At 52.8% G+C, this 20,292-nt stretch overlaps 1 protein-coding gene across 1 annotated transcript in view; it reads left to right on the top strand.

The window, feature by feature from the left end:
• The window catches only part of CROCC2 (ciliary rootlet coiled-coil, rootletin family member 2), a 177,731-nt gene that overhangs the window by 140,300 nt on the left and 17,139 nt on the right, over nt 1-20,292 (top strand). The window contains exons 31-32 of the mRNA XM_034781674.1: nt 9,087-9,527; nt 12,067-12,216. Coding sequence (XP_034637565.1) covers nt 9,087-9,527; nt 12,067-12,216 — 591 coding nt within the window. The remainder of the gene's footprint in view (nt 1-9,086; nt 9,528-12,066; nt 12,217-20,292) is intronic.

Below are 20,292 nucleotides of genomic sequence, written 5' to 3' on the forward strand. Positions count from 1 at the left end.
CTGCTTACTTTGCTTAAGAGCTTTTGGTGAGGGACTGTAGAAGGGTTCGGTTGGGGTCACCCCTCTCTGGGGCGGCTGGGAGCCAGTCTGCCTCACTACTTAGGTCCGGTGAGTCGGGGAATTAGCCGGGTGAGGCAGGAAACAGTCAGGGGCTCAGGCCCTCAGGCAGGGGCTGAGCAAATAGTTCAGGAACAAGCCCAGGCCCTGGGTCAGGGCGGGACAGCAAACAAGCAGGAGCTCAAAACTCAGGCTCCTGGTTCTGAGCGTCTGGGCGAGGGGGAGACTGCCACCCGTGAGTGGGGTGGCAGGGGGGACGCAGGCCGCCCACTCCACTGCATCCCAGCCCAGGGCCCTAACAGCGGCAGGCGGCCTGCTGCTGTGTCAGTGGGGATCCTGGCCGCAACACACTGACATCGGCTCTGGGTGTGCCACAGCCAGACTAGGGTCGGCTTCCCCCAGGCTACTTCCTACTTCCCCCCTAGCAGTACCTGTGTCTGGTCGGTGTCCTCCATGGCATCAAGCACCATGGGCTCCTCAGGGTACTTGGCGAGCGGTAGGCTTGGCAGCTCCTCTGGGTCACTTCCCACAGGTAGGCTTAACAGCTTCTCCGGGGTCTGGTCACCATCAGGTCTTGACTGGTATGGCCAGGCCTCTGGTCGGTCATAGGCTACAGGAGTCTCCCCAGCGGGAGCTAGGCCCCCAGCGTTTGGCTTCTCCGGCGGCCAGGCAGCTTCTGAGCCCTGGGGTGGGGCTTTTATACTTCCTGTCCTGCGCTTTGACCTTTGGGGGGCGGGCGCAGGCTCCAGTGGCTCCGTCCACTTTGGCATCCGGAGGGGCTCGTCCCTCTCTGGGGCGGCTGGGAGCCAGGCCACCTCACTACAGGGACCTTATCAAAGGCTTTCTGAAAATCTAAATACACTATATCCACTGGATCCCCCTTGTCCACATGCTTGTTGACCCCCTCAAAGAATTCTAGTAGATTGGTGAGACATGATTTCCCTTTACAAAAAACATGTTGACTCTTCCCCAACAAATTATGTTCATCTATGTGTCTGACAATTTTGTTCTTTACTGTACTTTCAACCAGTTTGCGCGGTATGGAAGTCAGGTTTACCAGCCTGTAATTGCTGGGGTTACTTCTGGAACCCTTTTTAAAAATTGGCGTCACATTAGCTATCCACCAGTCATTTGGCACATAAGATGATTTAAATGATAGGTTACAGACGACAGTTAGTAGTCCTGCAATTTAGCATTTGAGTTCCTTCAAAACTCTTGGGTGAATACCATCTGGCCCTGGTGACTTATTACTGTTAATTTATCAATTTGTTCCAAAACCTTCTCTAATGACACCTCAGTCTGGGACAGTTCCTCAGATTTATCACCTAAAAAGCATGGCTCAGGTTTGGGAATCTCCCTCACATCCTCAACCATGAAGACTGATGCAAAGAATTCATTTAGTTTCTCCGCAATCTGCTTATCATCCTTGAGTGCTCCTTTAGCATCTCGATCATCCAGTGCCCCACGGGTTGTTTAGCAGGCTTCCTGCTTCTGATGTACTTTTAAAAATTTTTGCTATTACTTTTTGAGTCTTTGGCTAGCTGTTCTTCAAATTCTTTTTTGGCCTTCCTAATTATATTTTTACACTTCATTTGCCAGAGTTTATGCTCCTTTCTATTTTCCTCATTAGGATTTAACTTCCACTTTTTAAAAGATGCCTTTTTGCCTCTCTCTGCTTCTTTTGCTTTGTTGTTTAGCCACAGTGGCACTTTTTTGATTTTCTTACTATGTTTTTTAATTTGCAGTATACATTTAAGTTGAGCCTCTTTTATGGTGTCTTTAAAAAGTTTCCATGCAGCTTGCAGGGATTTTACTTTTGGTGCTGTACCTTTTAATTTCTGTTTAACTAACCTCCTCAATTTTTGTGTAGTTCCCCTGTGACGGATTCAGTCACAGAGATCCCCTTGGGACTGTCACCTGGTGTGCTGAAATCACTTCTGAGCCCATTTTCCCTGCAAGCTTGGGACTTCCAGAACCCTGCCTTGTTGAGCCAGACACGCTAGCCTGCTGCAACACAGACCCTGAGTCCGGGTCACACCCCCAAAGCTGTAGGCTTTAAGTGAAAACAGCTCTGCGGGTTACCTGACTCCAGCACCTAGACACCCAGTTCCCAATGGGATCCAAACCCCAAATAAATCTGTTTTACTCTGTATAAAGCTTATACAGGGTAAACTCATAAATTGTCCGCCCTCTATATCACTGATAGAGAGATATGCACAGCTGTTTGCTCTCCCAGGTATTAATCACTTACTCTGGGTTCATTAATAAACAAAAATGATTTTGTAAAAAGCAACAGAGGGTCCTGTGGCACCTTTGAGACTAACAGAAGTACTGGGAGCATAAGCTTTCGTGGGTAAGAACCTCACTTCTTCAGATGCAAGTAATGGAAATCTCCAGAGGCAGGTATATATCAGTGTGGAGATAACGAGGTTAGTTCAATCAGGGAGGGTAAGGTGCTCTGCTAGCAGTTGAGGTGTGAACACCAAGGGAGGACAAACTGTTTCTGTAGTTGGATAGCCATTCACAGTCTTTGTTTAATCCTGATCTGATGGTGTCAAATTTGCAAATGAACTGGAGCTCAGCAGTTTCTCTTTGGAGTCTGGTCCTGAAGTTTTTTTGCTGTAAGATGGCAACCTTTACATCTGCTATTGTGTGGCCAGGGAGGTTGAAGTGTTCTCCTACAGGTTTTTGTATATTGCCATTCCTGATATCTGACTTGTGTCCATTTATCCTCTTGCGTAGTGACTGTCCAGTTTGGCCAATGTACATAGCAGAGGGGCATTGCTGGCATATGATGGCATATATAACATTGGTGGACGTGCAGGTGAATGAGCCGGTGATGTTGTAGCTGATCTGGTTAGGTCCAGTGATGGTGTTGCTGGTGTAGATATGTGGGCAGAGTTGGCATCGAGGTTTGTTGCATGGGTTGGTTCCTGAGTTAGAGTTGTTATGGTGCGGTGCGTGGTTGCTGGTGAGAATATGCTTAAGGTTGGCAGGTTGTCTGTGGGCGAGGACTGGCCTGCCTCCCAAGGTCTGTGAAAGTGAGGGATCATTGTCCAGGATGGGTTGTAGATCACTGATGATGCGTTGGAGAGGTTTAAGCTGAGGACTGTAGGTGATGGCCAGTGGAGTTCTGTTGGTTTCTCTTCTGGGCCTGTCTTGTAGCAGGAGGCTTCTGGGTACACGTCTGGCTCTGTTGATTTGTTTCTTTATTTCCTTGTGTGGGTATCGTAGTTCTGAGAATGCTTGGTGAAGATCTTGTAGGTGTTGGTCTCTGTCTGAGGGGTTGGAGCAGATGCGATTGTACCTCAGTGCTTGGCTGTAGACGATGGATCGTGTGGTGTGACCAGGGTGGAAGCTGGAGGCATGAAGGTAGGCGTAGCGGTCGGTGGGTTTTCGGTATAGGGTGGTGTTAATGTGGCCATCGCTTATTTGTACGGTGGTGTCCAGGAAGTGGACCTCCCGTGTAGATTGGTCCAGGCTGAGGTTGATGGTGGGGTGGAAGCTGTTGAAAGCATGGTGGAATTCTTCCAGGGCCTCCTTCCCATGGGTCCAGATGATGAAGATGTCATCAATATAGCGTAGGTAGAGAAGGGGCATGAGTGGACGGGAGCTAAGGAAGCGTTGTTCCAGGTCAGCCATAAAAATGTTGGCATATTGTGGGGCCATGCGGGTGCCCATAGCGGTGCCACTGGTCTGGAGGTATATATTGTCACCAAATTTGAAATAATTGTGCGTGAGGATAAAGTCACAGAGCTCAGCAATAAGTTGTGCTGTGTCATCATCAGGGATACTGTTCCTGACAGCTTGTATTCCATCTGTATGTGGGATGTTTGTGTAGAGAGCCTCTACATCCATGGTGGCTAGGATGGTGTTTTCTGGGAGGTCACCAATGCATTGTAGTTTCCTCAGGAAATCTGTGGTGTCACGGAGATAGCTGGGAGTGCTGGTGGCGTAGGGTCTGAGTAGGGAGTCCACATATCCAGACAGTCCTTCAGTGAGAGTGCCAATGCCCGAGATGATGGGGCGTCCAGGATTTCCAGGTTTGTGGATCTTAGGTAGTAGATAGAATAACCCCGGTCGGGGCTCTAAGGGTATGTTGATTTGTTCCTGTGTTAGTGTAGGGAGTGTCCTGAGTAGATGGTGTAGTTTCTTAGTGTATTCCTCAGTGGGATCTGAGGAAAGCGGCCTGTAGAATTGGGTATTGGAGAGTTGTCTGGCAGCTTCCTTCTGGTAGTCAGACCTGTTCATGATGACAACAGCACCTCCTTTATCAGCCTCTTTGATGATAATGTCAGGGTGGTTTCTGAGGCTGTGGATGGCATTGCGTTCTGCACGACTTAGGTTATGAGGCAAGCGATGTTGTTTTTCCACAATTTCTGCCTGTGCACGTCGGCGGAAGCATTCTATGTATAGGTCCAGACTGTCATTTCGACCCTCAGGAGGAGTCCATGTGGAGTTCTTCTTCCTGTGTTGTTGGTGGGAGGGTATCTGTGTATCAGTGCGCTGTTCAGTGTTATCATGAAAGTATTCTTTGAGTCGGAGGCGGCGAAAGTAGGCTTCCAGATCACCACAGAACTGTATCATGTTCGTGGGGGTGCTGGGGCAAAAGGAGAGTCCCCGAGATAGGACAGACTCTTCTGCTGGGTTGAGTGTGTAGCTGGATAAATTGACGATATTGCTGGGTGAGTTAGGGGTACTCCTGTTGTGGCCCCATGTGGCAGGTAGGATTTTAGACAGCTTACGGTCCTTTTTCCTTTGTAGAGAGGTGAAGTGTGTGATGTAGATCTCCTGTCTTATTTTAGTAAAGTCCGTTTGTGTGGAGGGTTGGTTATTTATGAGAGTCTCCAGGTTGGAGAGCTCTTTCTTGATGTTTTTCTGTTTGCTGTATAGGATGCTGATCAGGTGGTTCCTCAGTTTCTTTGATAACGTATGGCATAATCTCTCACTGTGGTCTGTGCAGTATGTAGATAGCAATGGATTTTTCACCTTCAGTCCATTTGGTATGATGTCCATCTGTTTGCATTTGGAAAGGAAGATGATATCTGTCTGTATTTGTGCAAGTTTCTTCATGAGGTTGATAGATTTCCATTCCATACGGCTAAATGCAGTGCCTTGCATGGTGTCAAGTATCAGAGGGGTAGCCGTGTTAGTCTGAATCTGTAAAAAGCAACAGAGGGTCCTGTGGCACCTTTGGTTCTTACCCACGAAAGCTTATGCTCCCAGTACTTCTGTTAGTCTCAAAGGTGCCACAGGACCCTCTGTTGCTTTTTACAGATTCAGACTAACACGGCTACCCCTCTGAAAAATGATTTTATTAAGTATAAAAAGTAGGATTTAAGTGGTTTCAAGTAATAACAGACAGAACAAAGTAAGTTATGAAGGAAAGGAAAGCAAAAACAAGCAAGTCTAAGCCTAATACATTAAGAAACTGATTACAGGTAATATCTCACCTTCAGAGATGTTCCAATAAGCTTCTTTCACAGACTAGACTCCTTCCTAGTCTGGGCCCAATCCTTTCCCCTGGTACAGTCCTTGTTAGTTTCAGCAGACATCTCAGGTGGTAACTAAGGGTTTACTCATGACTGGCCCCCTTTGTTCTGTTCCACCCCCTTTTATAGCTTTGGCACAAGGCAGGAATCTTTTGTCTCTCTGGGTCCCAACCCCTCCTTCTAAATGGAAAAGTACCAGATTTAAGATGGATTTCAGCATCAGGTGACATGGTCACATGTCCCTGTGAGACCACATTCTTCATTACCCATGGGCTGGCCCACACATATGCAGGAAGGCTTGCAGGTAAATAAACCCATTCACAGTTCATTGATTCTGAAGCACCCTTAATGGCTTCCACTTAATATGTTTACATCAATAATACAAGTTTATATCTTATTCTCCTAACTCCAGACATAGAAATAATACATGCAAACAAATAGGATGAACACACTCAGTAGATTATAAGCTTTGTAGTGATACCTTACAAGAGAACTTTTGTATAAAGCATATTCCAGTTACATCATATTCACATTCATAAGCATATTTTCATAAAGTATATGGAGTGCAATGTCACATCCCCTTTTTGAAATTAAATGCTATTGTGTTGGGCCACTGTGGTGTTTTCCCCACCACAGGGATGTTAAATTTAATTATATTATGGTCACTATTACCAAGCGGTCTAGCTATATTCACCTCTTGGACCAGATCCTGTGCTCCACTTAGGACTAAATCAAGAATTGCCTCTCCTCTGGTGGGTTCCAGGACCAGCTGCTCCAAGAAGCAGTCATTTAAGGTGTCAAGAAACTTTATCTCTGCATCCTATCCTGAGGTGACATGTACCCAGTCAATATGGGGATAGTTGAAATCCCCCATTATTACTGAGTTTTTTATTTTAATAGCCTCTCTAATCTCCCTGAGCATTTCACATCACTATCACCATCCTGGTCAGGTGGTTGGTAATATATCCCTACTGCTATATTCTTATTATTCAAGCATGGAATTACTATCCATAGAGATTCTATGGTATAGTTTGGTTCATTTAAGATTTTTACTTCATTTGATTCTACGCTTTCTTTCACATATAGTGCCACTCCCTCACCAGCATGACCTGTTCTGTCCTTTCAATATATTTTGTACCCTGGTATTACCGTGTCCCATTGATTATCCTCATTCCACCAAATTTCTGTGATGACTATTACATCAATATCCTCAGTTAATATATCAATATCCTCAGTCCAGCTCAGGTCTGCGTGGGCAAGCAGAGCGCAATCTGCTACACTCCCTGGAACAGTGACAGGGATGGATGAGCGTGGGAGACTGCTCCATGGCTCCCTCCTCCATTGCCCAGAACAAGTTTCTGCTGCACTGCTCGGGAGGGGTGGAGGAAGGGCTGCAGACGTTCTCTGTGCACATCCTAGAGCTGAGCCATTTCCCAGGGCCATGGAAGCTCCAGGGCGCTTGGGAACAGCAGATGAGTAGGGGGACTAGTCTGCAGGGCATGGCCATTAAAGGAAACGGGCTGCCCATCAAAGAGCCAGGCCCCTTTACTGAGGGAGGAGCCAGCAGGGCGCATGCCCTGCCTGGACAGTGAGACTCACGACTCCCTCAGTGCCTGCGCCTGCCAGGCAGGACCCCACTCTATATCCAGCTGCCTGCTGCTGCTTCTCTCTCCGTGGTCTGGGAAGTGGGGGCTCGCCAGTGCTCACTGGCTCTGCTCCTACCTTGGAGTCTGGGTCTTGTCCTGGATGACTCCTAGGGATCAGCTGGCCTTCAGAGACAAACGTGCTTCTCTAGGGAGCGCAGAGACCCTTGGAGTGCCTCCAGACAGGGCTCATCCATACACCTTTATTCCCGGGCAGGTGACACGGCTCCAGGCCAGGTTTACACCTCTGTAGAGCCCCACAGGCACCAGCTAAACCGGTGCCACCTCACACTGTTAGTTGCCCTGGTACTGTTCTGTGTGTAGAGCAGGCCCTGGTGATTGCTCCCACTCCAGAGCTGCCAGGCTGCCCAGGACAGGGCCATCACAGCCCCCAGAACTCCACGGAGCAGCCAGTCCTGGCAAATTCCCCTTCCTGTTATCACCAGTCACACTGGGACCCTGATTCCCACCCAGCGCTCCCCTTGATCTGTCTCTTCCCATCTTGCCCCCCATACCCTGCGCCACTACACAATCACACACCTTCTACCAATCTCTAGGCTCCACACAAGACCAAGAACCCTCCTAATATAGCACCCGGGGCTGTCCCTAGACAGCACTGGGACGTGGGCCAGGCTATTAGGCTAGTTCAGGGGGTGTGCCGCTGGCTTTTAACTGGGCATAGGGTGACCAGACAGCAAATGTGAAAAATCGGAACAGGGGATGGGGGGAATAGGCACCTCTATAAGAAAAAGACCCAAAAATCAGGACTGTCCCTATAAAATCGGGACATCTGGTCACCCTAACTGGGCACGCGTTAAAGAGAGTGTGGCGGAGCAGTGCACAGGGTAGGGAGCTGGCCTGTGGCGGGGAGGGAGCAGGCCAAAGCAGGTCAGGGGAATCATGTGGCAGGGGGGGGCAGGCATGTGGGGGAAGTGGGACAGGCTGACACAGAGAGTGGGCAGCATGAGAGGGGAGAGAAGTTGCGTGAGCGGGGAGTGTGAGCCAGTTCGTGAGGGGGGAGTAGGCGTGTGAGTGGGGAGCGTGATGGACTGGTGCATGTGGGGGGCGGGAGCAGGTGCACGATGGGGGAGTATGATGGGCTGGCGCATGAGGGGGAGCAGGCGCGCGAGCAGGGAGCGTGGAGGGGTGGGCCGGCATGTGAGGGGGGAGCAAGCATGTGAGCAGGGAGTGTGGAGGGATGTGTTGGCGTGCGAGCAGGGAGTATGGGGTGGGCGACGTGCAAGCAGGGAGCATGGAGGGGCGGGCTGGCTGGTGCGTGTGAGGGGGGAGCAGGCGTGGAGAGCGTGGCGGGACGTGCGAGGGGGGAGCAGGCGCAGGAGTGGGGAAGGGCGGGCCGGCACGTGAGTGGGAAGTGTGGAGGGACAGGCATGTGAACGGGGACCGTGGAGGGGCAGGCTGGCATGCGAGGGGGGAGCAGGCATGGGGAGCAGGCACAGGAGTGTGGAGGTATGGGCTGGCACCCGAGGGAGGTGGGGTGGGGCAGCGCACGAGCAGGGAGCGTGGCAAGACTGGGCGGGACAGTGCATGGGGGGGAGCAGGTGCACGAGCAGGGAGCGTGGAGGGGCGAGCCGGCATGTGACGGGGGAGCAGGCGTGTGAGTGGGGAGCATGGAGGGGCAGGCTGGCACGCAAGCGGGGAGCGTGGAGGGCCGGGCCGGGCCGGCGCAAGAGGTGGAAGCGTGGAGGGGCGGCCCAGGTCAGCATGCAAGGGGAGTGTGGAGGGGCAGGCCAGTGCATGCACAAGTGGGGAGGGGTTGGCCAGCACGTCGTGGGGAGCGTGGAGAGACGGGACGGCGCATGAGAGAGTAGCACACTGCAGGCAGTGGTGGAAAGGATGATACACGTTGCTGAAGTAGGTCGCCTTTGTTTTTCAGGAGAAGGTCACTAGGCTGAAAGCCAAGGATACCAAGCTGGAGACAGACAAGCGGAGGCTGAAGGAAGTCCTGGAGGCAGCTGAGAGTAGGGCCACCAAGCTGGAGCTGAGACGTCGCTCCATGGAAGGGGAGCTTCAGCGTGTCCAGCTCAGCCTGGTGGACCGAGATACTGAGATCCAGGCCCTGCAGGAGCAGGTCCAGTCCCTGCGCTGCCAGTTGGGGGACAGCGAGAGCAAATCAGCCAAGCTGCAGCAGGAGCTGGGACGCCTGGGTCACTCACTGGCCCAGACAGAGGACAAGGAGAGCCACCTGAAGGACAAGGTGCAGAGCCTTTCCCAGGCACTGACTGATGCCTCCACGGGGTCCTCCACCCTTCAGGAGAACGTCTTCCAGCTGCAGAAGGCTCTGACAGCAGCGGAACAAGACCGCCGGGTGCTCCAGGTAATGGTCCCACCCCTTCTCCTCAGCACTGGGCAAGCAGACAATGTAGGGGTGGGACTGAGCAGGGGAAAAGGGGTCAGTGGATACAGTCGGGAAGGCCGTTCCACCTGCTGAGCCCACCTGTGTACATCCCAGTGGGGTCCAGTCCACCCCACAAACACCCCGTGCTGCAGGATGCACCATGCCCCACCAGCCTGAACAGGGGCTTGTAAACACTCCCTTTGGTTCCAATGCACTGCGGTTTGCCCAGCCCAAATATCGCAGCAGTTTGGAACAAACCAGTGTTTGGGTGAAGCATGGCTCAAGGGGAAGCTGCCCTGTTCAGAGATCACAGGGACGCCAGCTGGCTGCAGGACCCCCCAGGAGGAAGTTTGCAGGCCTGAGTTGGGAGGTCAGACTAAATGGGCAGAATGGGACCTTTCAGCCTGGAAATCCACAAACCTGTGGATTTAGCATGATGTCAGTGCAGCCCTGTAATCAGCCTAGCCTGCTTGGAGCTGGGCCCTGGCTCTCCTCCATGGCTGCAAACATTAGCAATCCTTTCAGCCAGCTTGGCCTGAGGTTTGAGTTGGTGCACAGCATAACCCGGATCCCAGTAAGATGGTAATGCTGTCCATGCTGTTCCTCTTCTGTGGGGTGATGTGTTGTCAAGCTAGAGCTGCCATCAGCAATCCATTGCAAAGAAAAAGGGAGCTGTGCATCCAGATCAATTCCAGCCAGTACATTCCCCTCCAGAGCCACAATGTGCCATCCACAGCTCTGGAATCCCTGCAGAGAGTTCATCCACACAGCTGACCTTGAGGGAGTTACTGTGGTGTTTTGCCAGCGTGAGCACAGACTCAGACTCAGGATATAAGCGCAGATGGCTGAGAGGTCGGGGCTGTCTCTAGGGGCTCGGAGCCTGTGGTCGCTGGTGTGACTGGCATGCAGAGCTAGCTAGAAAGAGAGTAACTCCCTGGCCTACCCCCAGTCCCTGCTGATCCTTCTGGGAACACAGGCTCTTGGCTAGCAGTAACTCAAGTCTTCAGCTGACACTTTTCAGTGCAAGATGAATGGCTAAAAGAGGTGATCTCCATTCCTGATGTGAGCTGGGCGAGGCCCATGACTATCGACGTGAACTGTTCATGGAGGATTCAGCAGGCCTGTGTGCACCCACACTTAGCTACAGAGCGGTACATCCCACAGGCTCTTCTGGACCCTGGATTCCCAGCTGATGAAGGCTGTAGTCTTTCCTCTTGGGGCTGGACCTCACCATTGTTATCTATGTGTTTGACCCCTCAGCAGCCTGCTTTCTCCTGTATATGTGCAGTGCCATGCACACCCATGGCACTGCCTCATCGAGAAAAATAAGAGCATAAGAACAGCCATACTGGGTCAGACCAAAGGTCAGTCTAGCACAGTATCCTGTCTTCTGACAGTGGCCAATGCCAGGTGCCCCAGAGGGAATGACCAGAACAGGGAATCATCAAGTGATCCATCCCCTGTCACCCACTCCCAGCTACTGGCAAACAGAGGCTAGGGACACCATCCCTTCCCATCCTGGCTAATAACCATTGATGGACCTATCATCCATGAATTTATCTAGTTCTTTTTTGAACTGTGTTATTGTCTTGGCCTTCACAACATCCTCTGGCAAAGAGTTCTACAGGTTGACTGTGCGTTGTGTGAAAAAATACTTCCTTTTGTTTGTTTTAAACCTGCTGCCTATTAATTTCATTTGGTGACCCCTAGTTCTTGTGATATGAGACAGAGTAAATAACACTTCCTTATGCACTTTCTCCAGGCCAGTCATGATTTTATAGCGCTCTAGCATATCCCCCTTTATTCATCTCTTTTCCAAGCTGAAAAGTCCCAGTCTTATTAATCTCTCCTCATATGGCAACCGTTCCATACCCCAATCATTTTTGTTGCTCTTTTCTGAACCTTTTCCAATTCCAATATATCTTTTTTGAGATGGGGTGACCACATCAGCACACAGTATTCAAGATGTGGGCGTACCATGGATTTATATAGAGGCAATATGATATTTTCTGTTTTATTATCTATTCCTTTCTTAATGATTCCCAACATAGTTTTAATGAAACTATGCCAATTCATCCCAGGTGGGGACCTGGCCCATAGGCTCCAATGGAGCGACACCGAATCACCCCAGCTGGGCACCTGACCCGTAGACTCCAGTGGATAGATGCTGAGTCACCCCAGCTGGGGACCCGGCCCATAGACTCCAGTAGAGCAACGCCAAGTCATCCCAGCTGGGGACCTAGCCCATAAACTCCAGTGGAGCAAAGTCGAGTCACCCCAGCTGGGGACCTGGCTAATAGGTAGGGATCTGGCCAATAGCTGGGGACCTGGCCCATAGCTGGGGATCTGGCCTATCATATATTTACAATGACAGAGCTCTGTACTGGGATACATAATACATATATCTTGTTGCACATGCCAGCTAACACGTGCAGAGCATTAAGAACAGGCAGAGCTGAGGTAGCAGTCAGTTCCTGGATTCTGAATGCTTCCTCTGAGTGACCCACTCCTTTCTCAGGAGCGCTTGGACTCCGTGCGGCAGGCGCTGTCAGACAGCAAGAGGCAGAACCACAGCCTGACGGACACCATGCGCATGCTGCAGGACCAGCTGGGAGAGCTGGAGTTGAGGTGCAGGGAACTGGAAGCTCAGGTCGAGCACCTACAGGAGGTGAGTGGGGGAGAGAGGAAGGATGGCCTTGAGCTAAAGGCCCTAGACGCAGCCTCAGGAGATTTGATTTCAAGTCCCTGCTCTGCCACAGATTCCTGTGTGCCCTTGGGTGAGTCACTTAGCCTCTCTAGGCCTCAGTTCCCCCTCATAATATTGCTTCCTTTACCTGTTTAGATATGGGGCATGTGTACAGCACCTCGTACAGGGGGCCCTGATCCTAGTCGAGGAACCGGGCAGTGTACATAATTCCCGAGGAGCAGCTGGAACATAGCAAGGGGGGGAGTGCCAACAAGGAGCAGAAAGAAGATGGGAGGAGAGGAAAGAGCTCAGACCCTCCCATCCAGCTAAGTAGGGTCAGCATCTGGATGGGAGCCCTCCAAGTAACCCTGCTGTGGGAAATGAGACTGGTGACTCAGGAGATAGCACGCCTTCCTCTCAGTTAGTTAAGCAAATATCCTCCCATGAGGCAGAGGGCCCTTTGCCACTGAAGAGACTGGGCTCTCATTGAGACACAAAACTGTGGCCCCAAGTACTTGTGTGCATTAATGACCCTACATCCCTTTTAAAAGAGGAGGGGAGTTAGCTTCAGTGGAGGGGCCTAATTGCAGCTGGGGGAAGTAGATGTTGGCTAGTGCCGTTTCAGCTGCATAGAGTAGTCTTCACTTCCCACAAGCCTGTTGTGTAGTGTAGCTCTAGGCTGTTAACCAGCTGCTGTGTTCTGCCCCAGATGTGCTGACCCTTTTACCAGGTTGTCTAGGCAGCACCCCTTTTTGTGGCGCATCGAGACATAACTCACTCCAGTGCAGGTCTCCAGTGGTCAGGTGTTGCCCCTCCTGGAACTGATGCCATGGTGCCTTCAACCCCCTCCTATGGCACACTGAAGTCTTATCCTTTCTGGTGTGTGAGAGTCCAAAACGAAAAAGAAAACAGTGCACTTCAAAACCAGGGCTCCACCCTTCTGGTCTGGGCTTGTCTCCCTGAGGCTGGTCTCTTTTTGTCAGTCTGCCTGGCTCTGGTCGTCCTGTCCACCACATGGCTCCTCCATGCCACAAGCTGCCTTAGGCTCTCGTCTGTACCTGGTGCCGTCCCCAAGGAAACATCAGATCTCTACTCTCCTTCCCAGGGCTAGGTCTCTTCCACCTTTCAGCTCTTCTCTCCACACCTGCCATTGGTTGCAGGTATAGCAGGATGGGGTCAACTGGGTCCACAGGCTCTCCTTAACCCTGTCATTGCCAGTTTGGGGCCTGTCTGCCCCATCACAGCTTCCAAGACACAAGAGAAGTAACAGCTGTTTATACAATGGTTAGTAAAACCCTGTGGGATGAAAGGGGCTATATACACGTAGGGTATTATTTAATTACGTATTGGTTATCATGTATTTATTTATTATGGGAAAGAAGACAGCAAAAGATGGAATAGAAAAAACAGCAAGAGGAAGCAAGATAGAGACACAAATGTAGACTGGTAGGGACTGTGGTTTCAGCTGTGTGGTGTAAATCTTGTTGAATTATTCCAGATTTACATTGCTGGACTGAGAGCAGAATTGGGCCCACAGAGAAAAAGTCGAGAAGAGAAACCAGATATACAAATATTGAGGGAGCCACAAAGCCGTCCTCTCTGAAACCGTTGGGACCCATTTTCTGGTGGTGTAAATTGGCACGGTTCTTCTTCAAGTGATTGCTCATATCCATTCCAATTAGGTGTGTGCATGCTGTGTGCACAGTCATCAGAAAGTTTTTCCCCTAGCAGCACCCATTGGGTCAGCTATGGAGCCTCCAGGAGTGGCACCTTCATGGCACTTGTAGCAGGGTGGTCACCCCGCTCCTGCCCTGAAGGGCTTAAAACAGCCCTGGGAGAGGGCTGTGGCAGGGGGAAAGCTGGGCTGATTGGGGGAAGCAGCCACAGTTGGGACCACGCTCCAATCAGGCCACAGGTGGCCCCTATAAGAGGGCTGAGGGCCAGAGGCTGAGACAGAGTCTCTCTCTAGCTTCTATGAGAGAAGGACTTGGCTGTCTGGGAGCTGAGAAGGGTACCTAGGGTGGAGCAGTACTGGGGAAGGGCAAAGTGAGCTGAGGAGCTCCAGCCTAGTGAAACCCAGGCTGCAGGCCTCGTCAAAGGCCTACAAAGGGTACTGGAGCTGCAAAGGGGCAGCCCATATGTAGGCAAAGGCAGCCGGTCCAAATCCCCTTGCCAATGATGAGTGGTTTATAGACTTCAGTCTGCCCCAGTGAGCAGGGGCTAGATGATGACTGACCGTAGCCACTGAGGCAAGGTGGGGATAGAGGGTTGGGGGTTCCCCTGGGTGGGGAGACCCAGATGGTGGGTTACTGCTGGGGCCGAACCCTGACATAGAGGGGCACCGGGGTCCAAGAGGGACACGGGGGCCAGCGGCAGGTAAGACACCGGCCTACAGAAGGCGCTCCGGGCTGGAAGAGCTAATTGCCAGGACGACCAGCAGGAGGCGCCATGCTGGTGATTCGTCGCCCCACCACCGCACTCAATATATGACCCTGCTGTCCCGGTGCCTCCTCGGTTCCTTCTTACCGCCAGTGATGGTCGTTGGAACTATGGCGTCTTGCTTAGCAAGTTCTCCATGTTTCCCTAGCTCTTGTTTTTCTCGTTGTTTCTTACATCTTTTTACTTAGTTTATTTTAGCAGTAGTTTGTAGCAGTTGGGCTGAGGTGGGGTTACCGTCTATCCCGACCACTTTTTCTTGGGAGGGCTTTCATGCCCAAGTCCCAGGGGTTCAAGCCCTGCAAGTTCTGCTCCAAGCCCATGCCAACGGGCGACTCCCATGACACTTGTCTGAAGTGTCTGGGGGAGGCTCACCAAACTGATCGGTGCAGGATTTGTAAGGGGTTTTGCCCCATAAACAAAAAGGAGCGAGACTTTCACCTTAAGCAGCTCCTTATGGAGGCGGCACTTAGACCTCAGCCTCCTTCAGTGCTGCAGGATCCGGCACCAAGTTCTTTGGTACATAGCACCCTGGCAGCAGTGGTGGAAGTGACACCACTGACAGACTGTAGCAGAGAACTGCAAACCACCACTCCCCGGCACCGAAACCAGCAGGATCGAACCAGCACCACTCCCACTCCCCGGCGCAGAAGCAGCACCAGAAGCAAGGGAGGAGTGGCTCTCCATCCCAGAGGCCCACCCCTCTGGAGCCAGCCAATTGGGTGTGTCCTTGTGAGGAGCACCCAGTGCCTAAGCCTGCGGAGATGGCACCGTTGACTTCAGCCCTGCAAGGGGGACCGTCGAGTGTGGTGCCGTTGGACTCCCCGGCCCACATCATCGAGGAGTTGGCGCTGCCATCCACTCTGGACACCTTTTCGGCAGTGAGGGACCTCATCGCCATGACAGCGCTGAGGTCACCTACGATTCATGCCAAGCCTCCAGTACCACATCGTATGGCACCATCTCGAGGCAAACCAGTGATGATCCGGCTGTCAGCACCACTGATTGAGTCCCAGCAATGTTTGGAGTCCCGGCGCCGCTTGCAGTCGCAGCACTGGTTGGACTCACGGCACTGATTGGACTCACAGCACCGCTCCAGGTTGCGCCAGCACTCCTGATCGCGACGCCGATCCGCATATTGGTCCCCTTCGGGAAGCAGGTCCGGGACCCGGCAACGGTCCCGATGTCGCTCGACGACCCCGTGTAGCTCCAGGTCACGGCACCGCTCCCCACCCTTGCGGCACCACTCTCCAGCTCACCTCTACTTGGCTCAACCCTGGCCCTTGCGGTCCCGATCCCGGTCCTTGGAGGTGGAATCTAGGTACTTGGAACGGGACCAGCATTGGTTCGGCCGTGGACGCTCTGAGGTGGGGGAAGGACCGTGGCCTGTGCAGTGGCAGGGACCAGCGCAGTGGCCATTTTGGATCCTGTGGGCGAACCACTAGGCCCAGGGCACCCAGTCTAAAGGCTCCCAATCAGCCACCTCTGAACCAAGGGTGCCGGAGGCCTCAGCCAGTTGCCCCACCCCTAGGGGTGCTGAGGAGGCACCATGCCCTTGTCCCCCCTTGGAACCAACTCCAACTCCGGTTCCTGAGCCTGGGGCTACCAGCAACGCAGGTTGTCAGGCTCCTGATGAGCAGAAAGGGAGGGAGGATCCTGTTCCCCCATTATCCTCTTCGTCCTCCTCCCCAGACGAGGCCATCGCAGGCACTTCCATCTCTGGACCGCCTCCTCTAGACAGCCGCACCCACTAAGACCTCCTGCGCAGGGTAGCACGCAACATGGGCCTGCAGGCCGAGGAGGTGGTGGAGTCAGAGGACCCGGTGGTCGACATTTTGGCCCCAGAAGGTCCTTCGATGGTGGCTCTGCCCCTCATCAAAACTATACTGGCCAATGCCAAGACTATCTGGCAGACTCCGGCTTCCGTCCCTCCCACAGCCCAGGGCGTCAAGAGGAGGTATTTTGTGCCCTCAAAGGGGTACAAATAACTCTTTACGCACCCGCAGCCCTGTTCATTGGTGGTTGCGGCTGTAAGTCAGAAAGAGGGGCAGCAGGCCCCAGTGCCCAAGTCCAAGGAGTCCAAGTGTCTGGACTTGTTTGGGCATAAAGCGTACTCTACAGGAGGGGGTCCAGCACAGAATTGCCAACCAGCAGGCAATTCTGAGCCGATATAACTTCAACTCCTGGAACTCGATGCTCAAGTTCAAGAGCTTGTGCCAACTGAATCCAGGGAGGAGTTTGAGGCCATAGTAGAGGAGGGCAGGGTGGTGGCACGGACCTCTTTACAGGCCTCACTGGACGCTGCGGACTCGGTGGCGCACACCTTGTCCTCAGGTATTGCCATGAGGTGCACCTCATGGTTGCAGGCCTCGGGTCTTCAGATGATGCAGGACCTGCTTTTTGATGGGGCAGGCCTGTTCACAGAGCAGACTGCTGCATAACCTAAAAGACTCAAGGGCTACTATGAAATCTTTGGGTATACACATCCCAGCAACCCAACACAAGCATTTCAAGCCCCAACAGCAGCAGCAGCACTCCTACCCTCCTCAGCCGAGGCCGGACTTTTACAGGAGAAGGAGCAGAAACGGCAGAAGGAAGCCTTCGAACTCCACTTCCAGACAAGTCCAGGGCCCGACCAAACCATCCTCGAGTTCCAAGCAGGCCTTTTAAAGGGACGCCCGAGGACAGTGCACCAGACTCATTCCCAACCCTTTTTCGAATCTTTTGTCCCACTTCTACCGTGCCTGGTCCCAAATAACCTCGGACTGCTCGGTCCTCCGCACGGTGAAAGCAGGATACTCTCTCCAGTTCTGCTCCTACCCTCCCTCCCACCCCCCTTCCCCGTCTCTCTTCAAGGACCTCTCTCATGAGCAACTCCTTATCCAAGAGGTGCAGGCCCTCTTCACCATGGGAGCGATGGAGGAGGTTCCTCAGGAGCTAAGGGGCAAGGATTTCTACTCCTGATACTTCCTAATCCCCAAGGCCAAAGGGGGCCTCAGACCCATTCTAGACCTGCGTGGGCTCAACAAATTCATGGTAAAGTTGAAGTTCCGCATGGTCTCCCTGGGCACTATTATCTCCTCCCTGGATCCAGGAGATTGGTTTGCCGCCCTCAAGATGAAGGACGCGTACTTCCACACAGCAATCCATCCAGCACACAGGCACTTCCTGCGCTTCGTGATCAAACATGAACATTATCAATTTGCTGCCCTACCATTCAGCCTCTCAACAACCCCACGAGTGTTCACCAAGTGCATGTCGGTTGTGGCTGCTTTCCTCCATCGCCCGCAGGTGCAGGTGTACCCCTACCTCGATGACTGGCTGCTCAGGGGCCACACCAGGGCACAGGTGCAGTCCCAAATCCATTTGGTCAGGTGCATGTTCGAGTGACTGGGTCTCCTCCTCAACTTGGGGAAGTTGACCCTGGAACCAACCCAGAGAATAGAATTAATTGGGGCAGTGTTCAGGAGTGGACCCTTCTACCGGAGTCCCGATTCTGAGCCATCACGGACATAATTAAAAGCCTCTAGCAATTCCCAACCTCAACAGCAAGGGGGTGCCTGAGTCTCCTCGGTCACATGGCTTCTTCCACTTTATATGACCCGGCACACCAGGCTGCGGCTCAGACCGTTGCAGGCATGGCTCGCCTCAGTCTGCCGCTCGGGGAGCAACAGCTTGAATTCAGTGGTCAGGGTGCCAGGGCAAGTCCTCACATCCCTTCGCTGGTGGCTTGACCCCCAAGCGGTGTGCGAAGGAGTCCCCTTCCACAACCCTCAACTTTCCTTGTCCCTGGTTACAGATGCGTCAGCTCTGGGATAGGGCAGGGGGCGCATCTGGGGGATCTCCAGACACAGGGCCTGTGGTCATAGGATGAGCTCTCCCTACATATCAATGTCAAGGAACTGAGGGCGGTGCACCTCGCTTGCCAGGCCTTCCAGCCCCGACTGTAAGGCCAGTGCGTAGCAGTTCTAACGGACAACACCACCACCATGTTTTACATCAACAAGCAAGGGGAAGCCCGTTCCTCTCCCCTATGCCAGGAGGCCCTTCAGCTGTGGGAGTTCTGCATAGCCCACTCCATTCACCTGGAAGCATCCTTTCTACTAGGAGTTCAGAACACACTGGCGGACGGCCTCAGCAGGTCCTTCTGCACTCACAAGTGGTCCGTCCGGCCGGATGTCATACACCTTGTCTTCCAAAGATGAGGGATTCCCAGGTCGACCTGTTTGCCTCTCAACACAACAGGAAGTGCCCAACGTTCTGTTCCTTCCAGGGTCGCAGCCCAGGCTCCCTCATGGATGCATTTCTGCTACCCTGGAGAGGTCGCCTGCTCTATGCCTTTCCCCCATTCCCTCTTGTGCACAAGGTCCTGCTCAAGGTCTGCAGGGAGGGGGCAAAGGTAATTCTGATAGCTCCAGCGTGGCCTCGCCAGCACTGGTACACCACGCTACTGGAGCTGTCGGTGGATGCACTGGTCACGTTACCTCTCCTCCCCGACTTACTCACTCAGGAATACGGTTGCCTCTGTCACTCTGACCTACGGTCCCTCCACCTCACGGCTTGGAAGCTTCATGGCTGAACCCCATGGAACTTCTGTGCTCAGAACAAGTAAGGGAAGTCCTCCTCAGCAGCAGGAAGCACTCCACGAGAGCCATGTATCTGACAAACTGGAAAAGATTCTTGTGTTGGTGTGACCAGGGTCGCACCTGCCCCCCCTCCAGGCGCCAGTACCCCTCATCTTAGAGTACCTCCTACACCTGAAACAGCAAGGCCTGTAGGCGTCCTCCATAAGGGTACACCTCGCTGCTATCTCAGCCTACCACCCAGGAGCATCTGGTCGATCCATCTTCGCCAACCCTATGGTTGGTCGCTTCCTCAAAGGTTTGGACCACCTACATCCCCAGATCAGGCAGTCTGTCCCTGCATGGGACCTTAACCTCGTCCTTTCCAGGCTCATGAGGCCCCCATTCGAACCACTGGTGGCGTGCTTCTTCCTGTATCTGTCTTGGAAGGTAGCTTTCCTGGTCGCCATTACATCTGCGAGGAGGGTGTCTGAGCTAGTGGCCCTCACCTCTGAACCGCCTTACACAGTTTTCCACAAGGATGAAGTGCAACTCAGGCCACACCCGGCCTTTCTCCCCAAGCTGGTGTCGCACTTCCACACCAGCCAGCACATTTTCCTGCCTGTCTTTTACCCGAAGCCTTATACCAGTACCCAGGAGCAGCAGCTACACCCCCTCAATGTTCGAAGAGCATTAGCTTTCTACATCAAGCACACTAAGCTATTCAGAAAAGTGAACCAGCTATTCATAGCGGTGGCAGACTGGATGAAAGGGCTCCCAGTCTCATCTCAAAGAATAGCCTCCTGGATCAGGTCCTGCATGCGCACATGCTATGAACTGGCCAGAGTGCCGATCCTTGTTCTCACGGCATACTCGACTAGGGCCCAGGCCTCGTCAGCTGCATTCCTGGCCCAGGTCCCCATCCAAGAAATCTGCAGGGCAGCGACTTGGTCCTTGGTGCATACCTTCACCAGAGACGACGCAGCTTTCGGTAGAGTGGTGCTACAATCAGCATTTCCTTAACTCCAGCCCCACCGCCTGGGTAAGGCTTGGGAGTCAC

The sequence above is a fragment of the Trachemys scripta genome, chromosome 9, assembly GCF_013100865.1.
Source record: "Trachemys scripta elegans isolate TJP31775 chromosome 9, CAS_Tse_1.0, whole genome shotgun sequence".
In the NCBI taxonomy this organism is placed as follows: Eukaryota; Metazoa; Chordata; order Testudines; family Emydidae; genus Trachemys; species Trachemys scripta.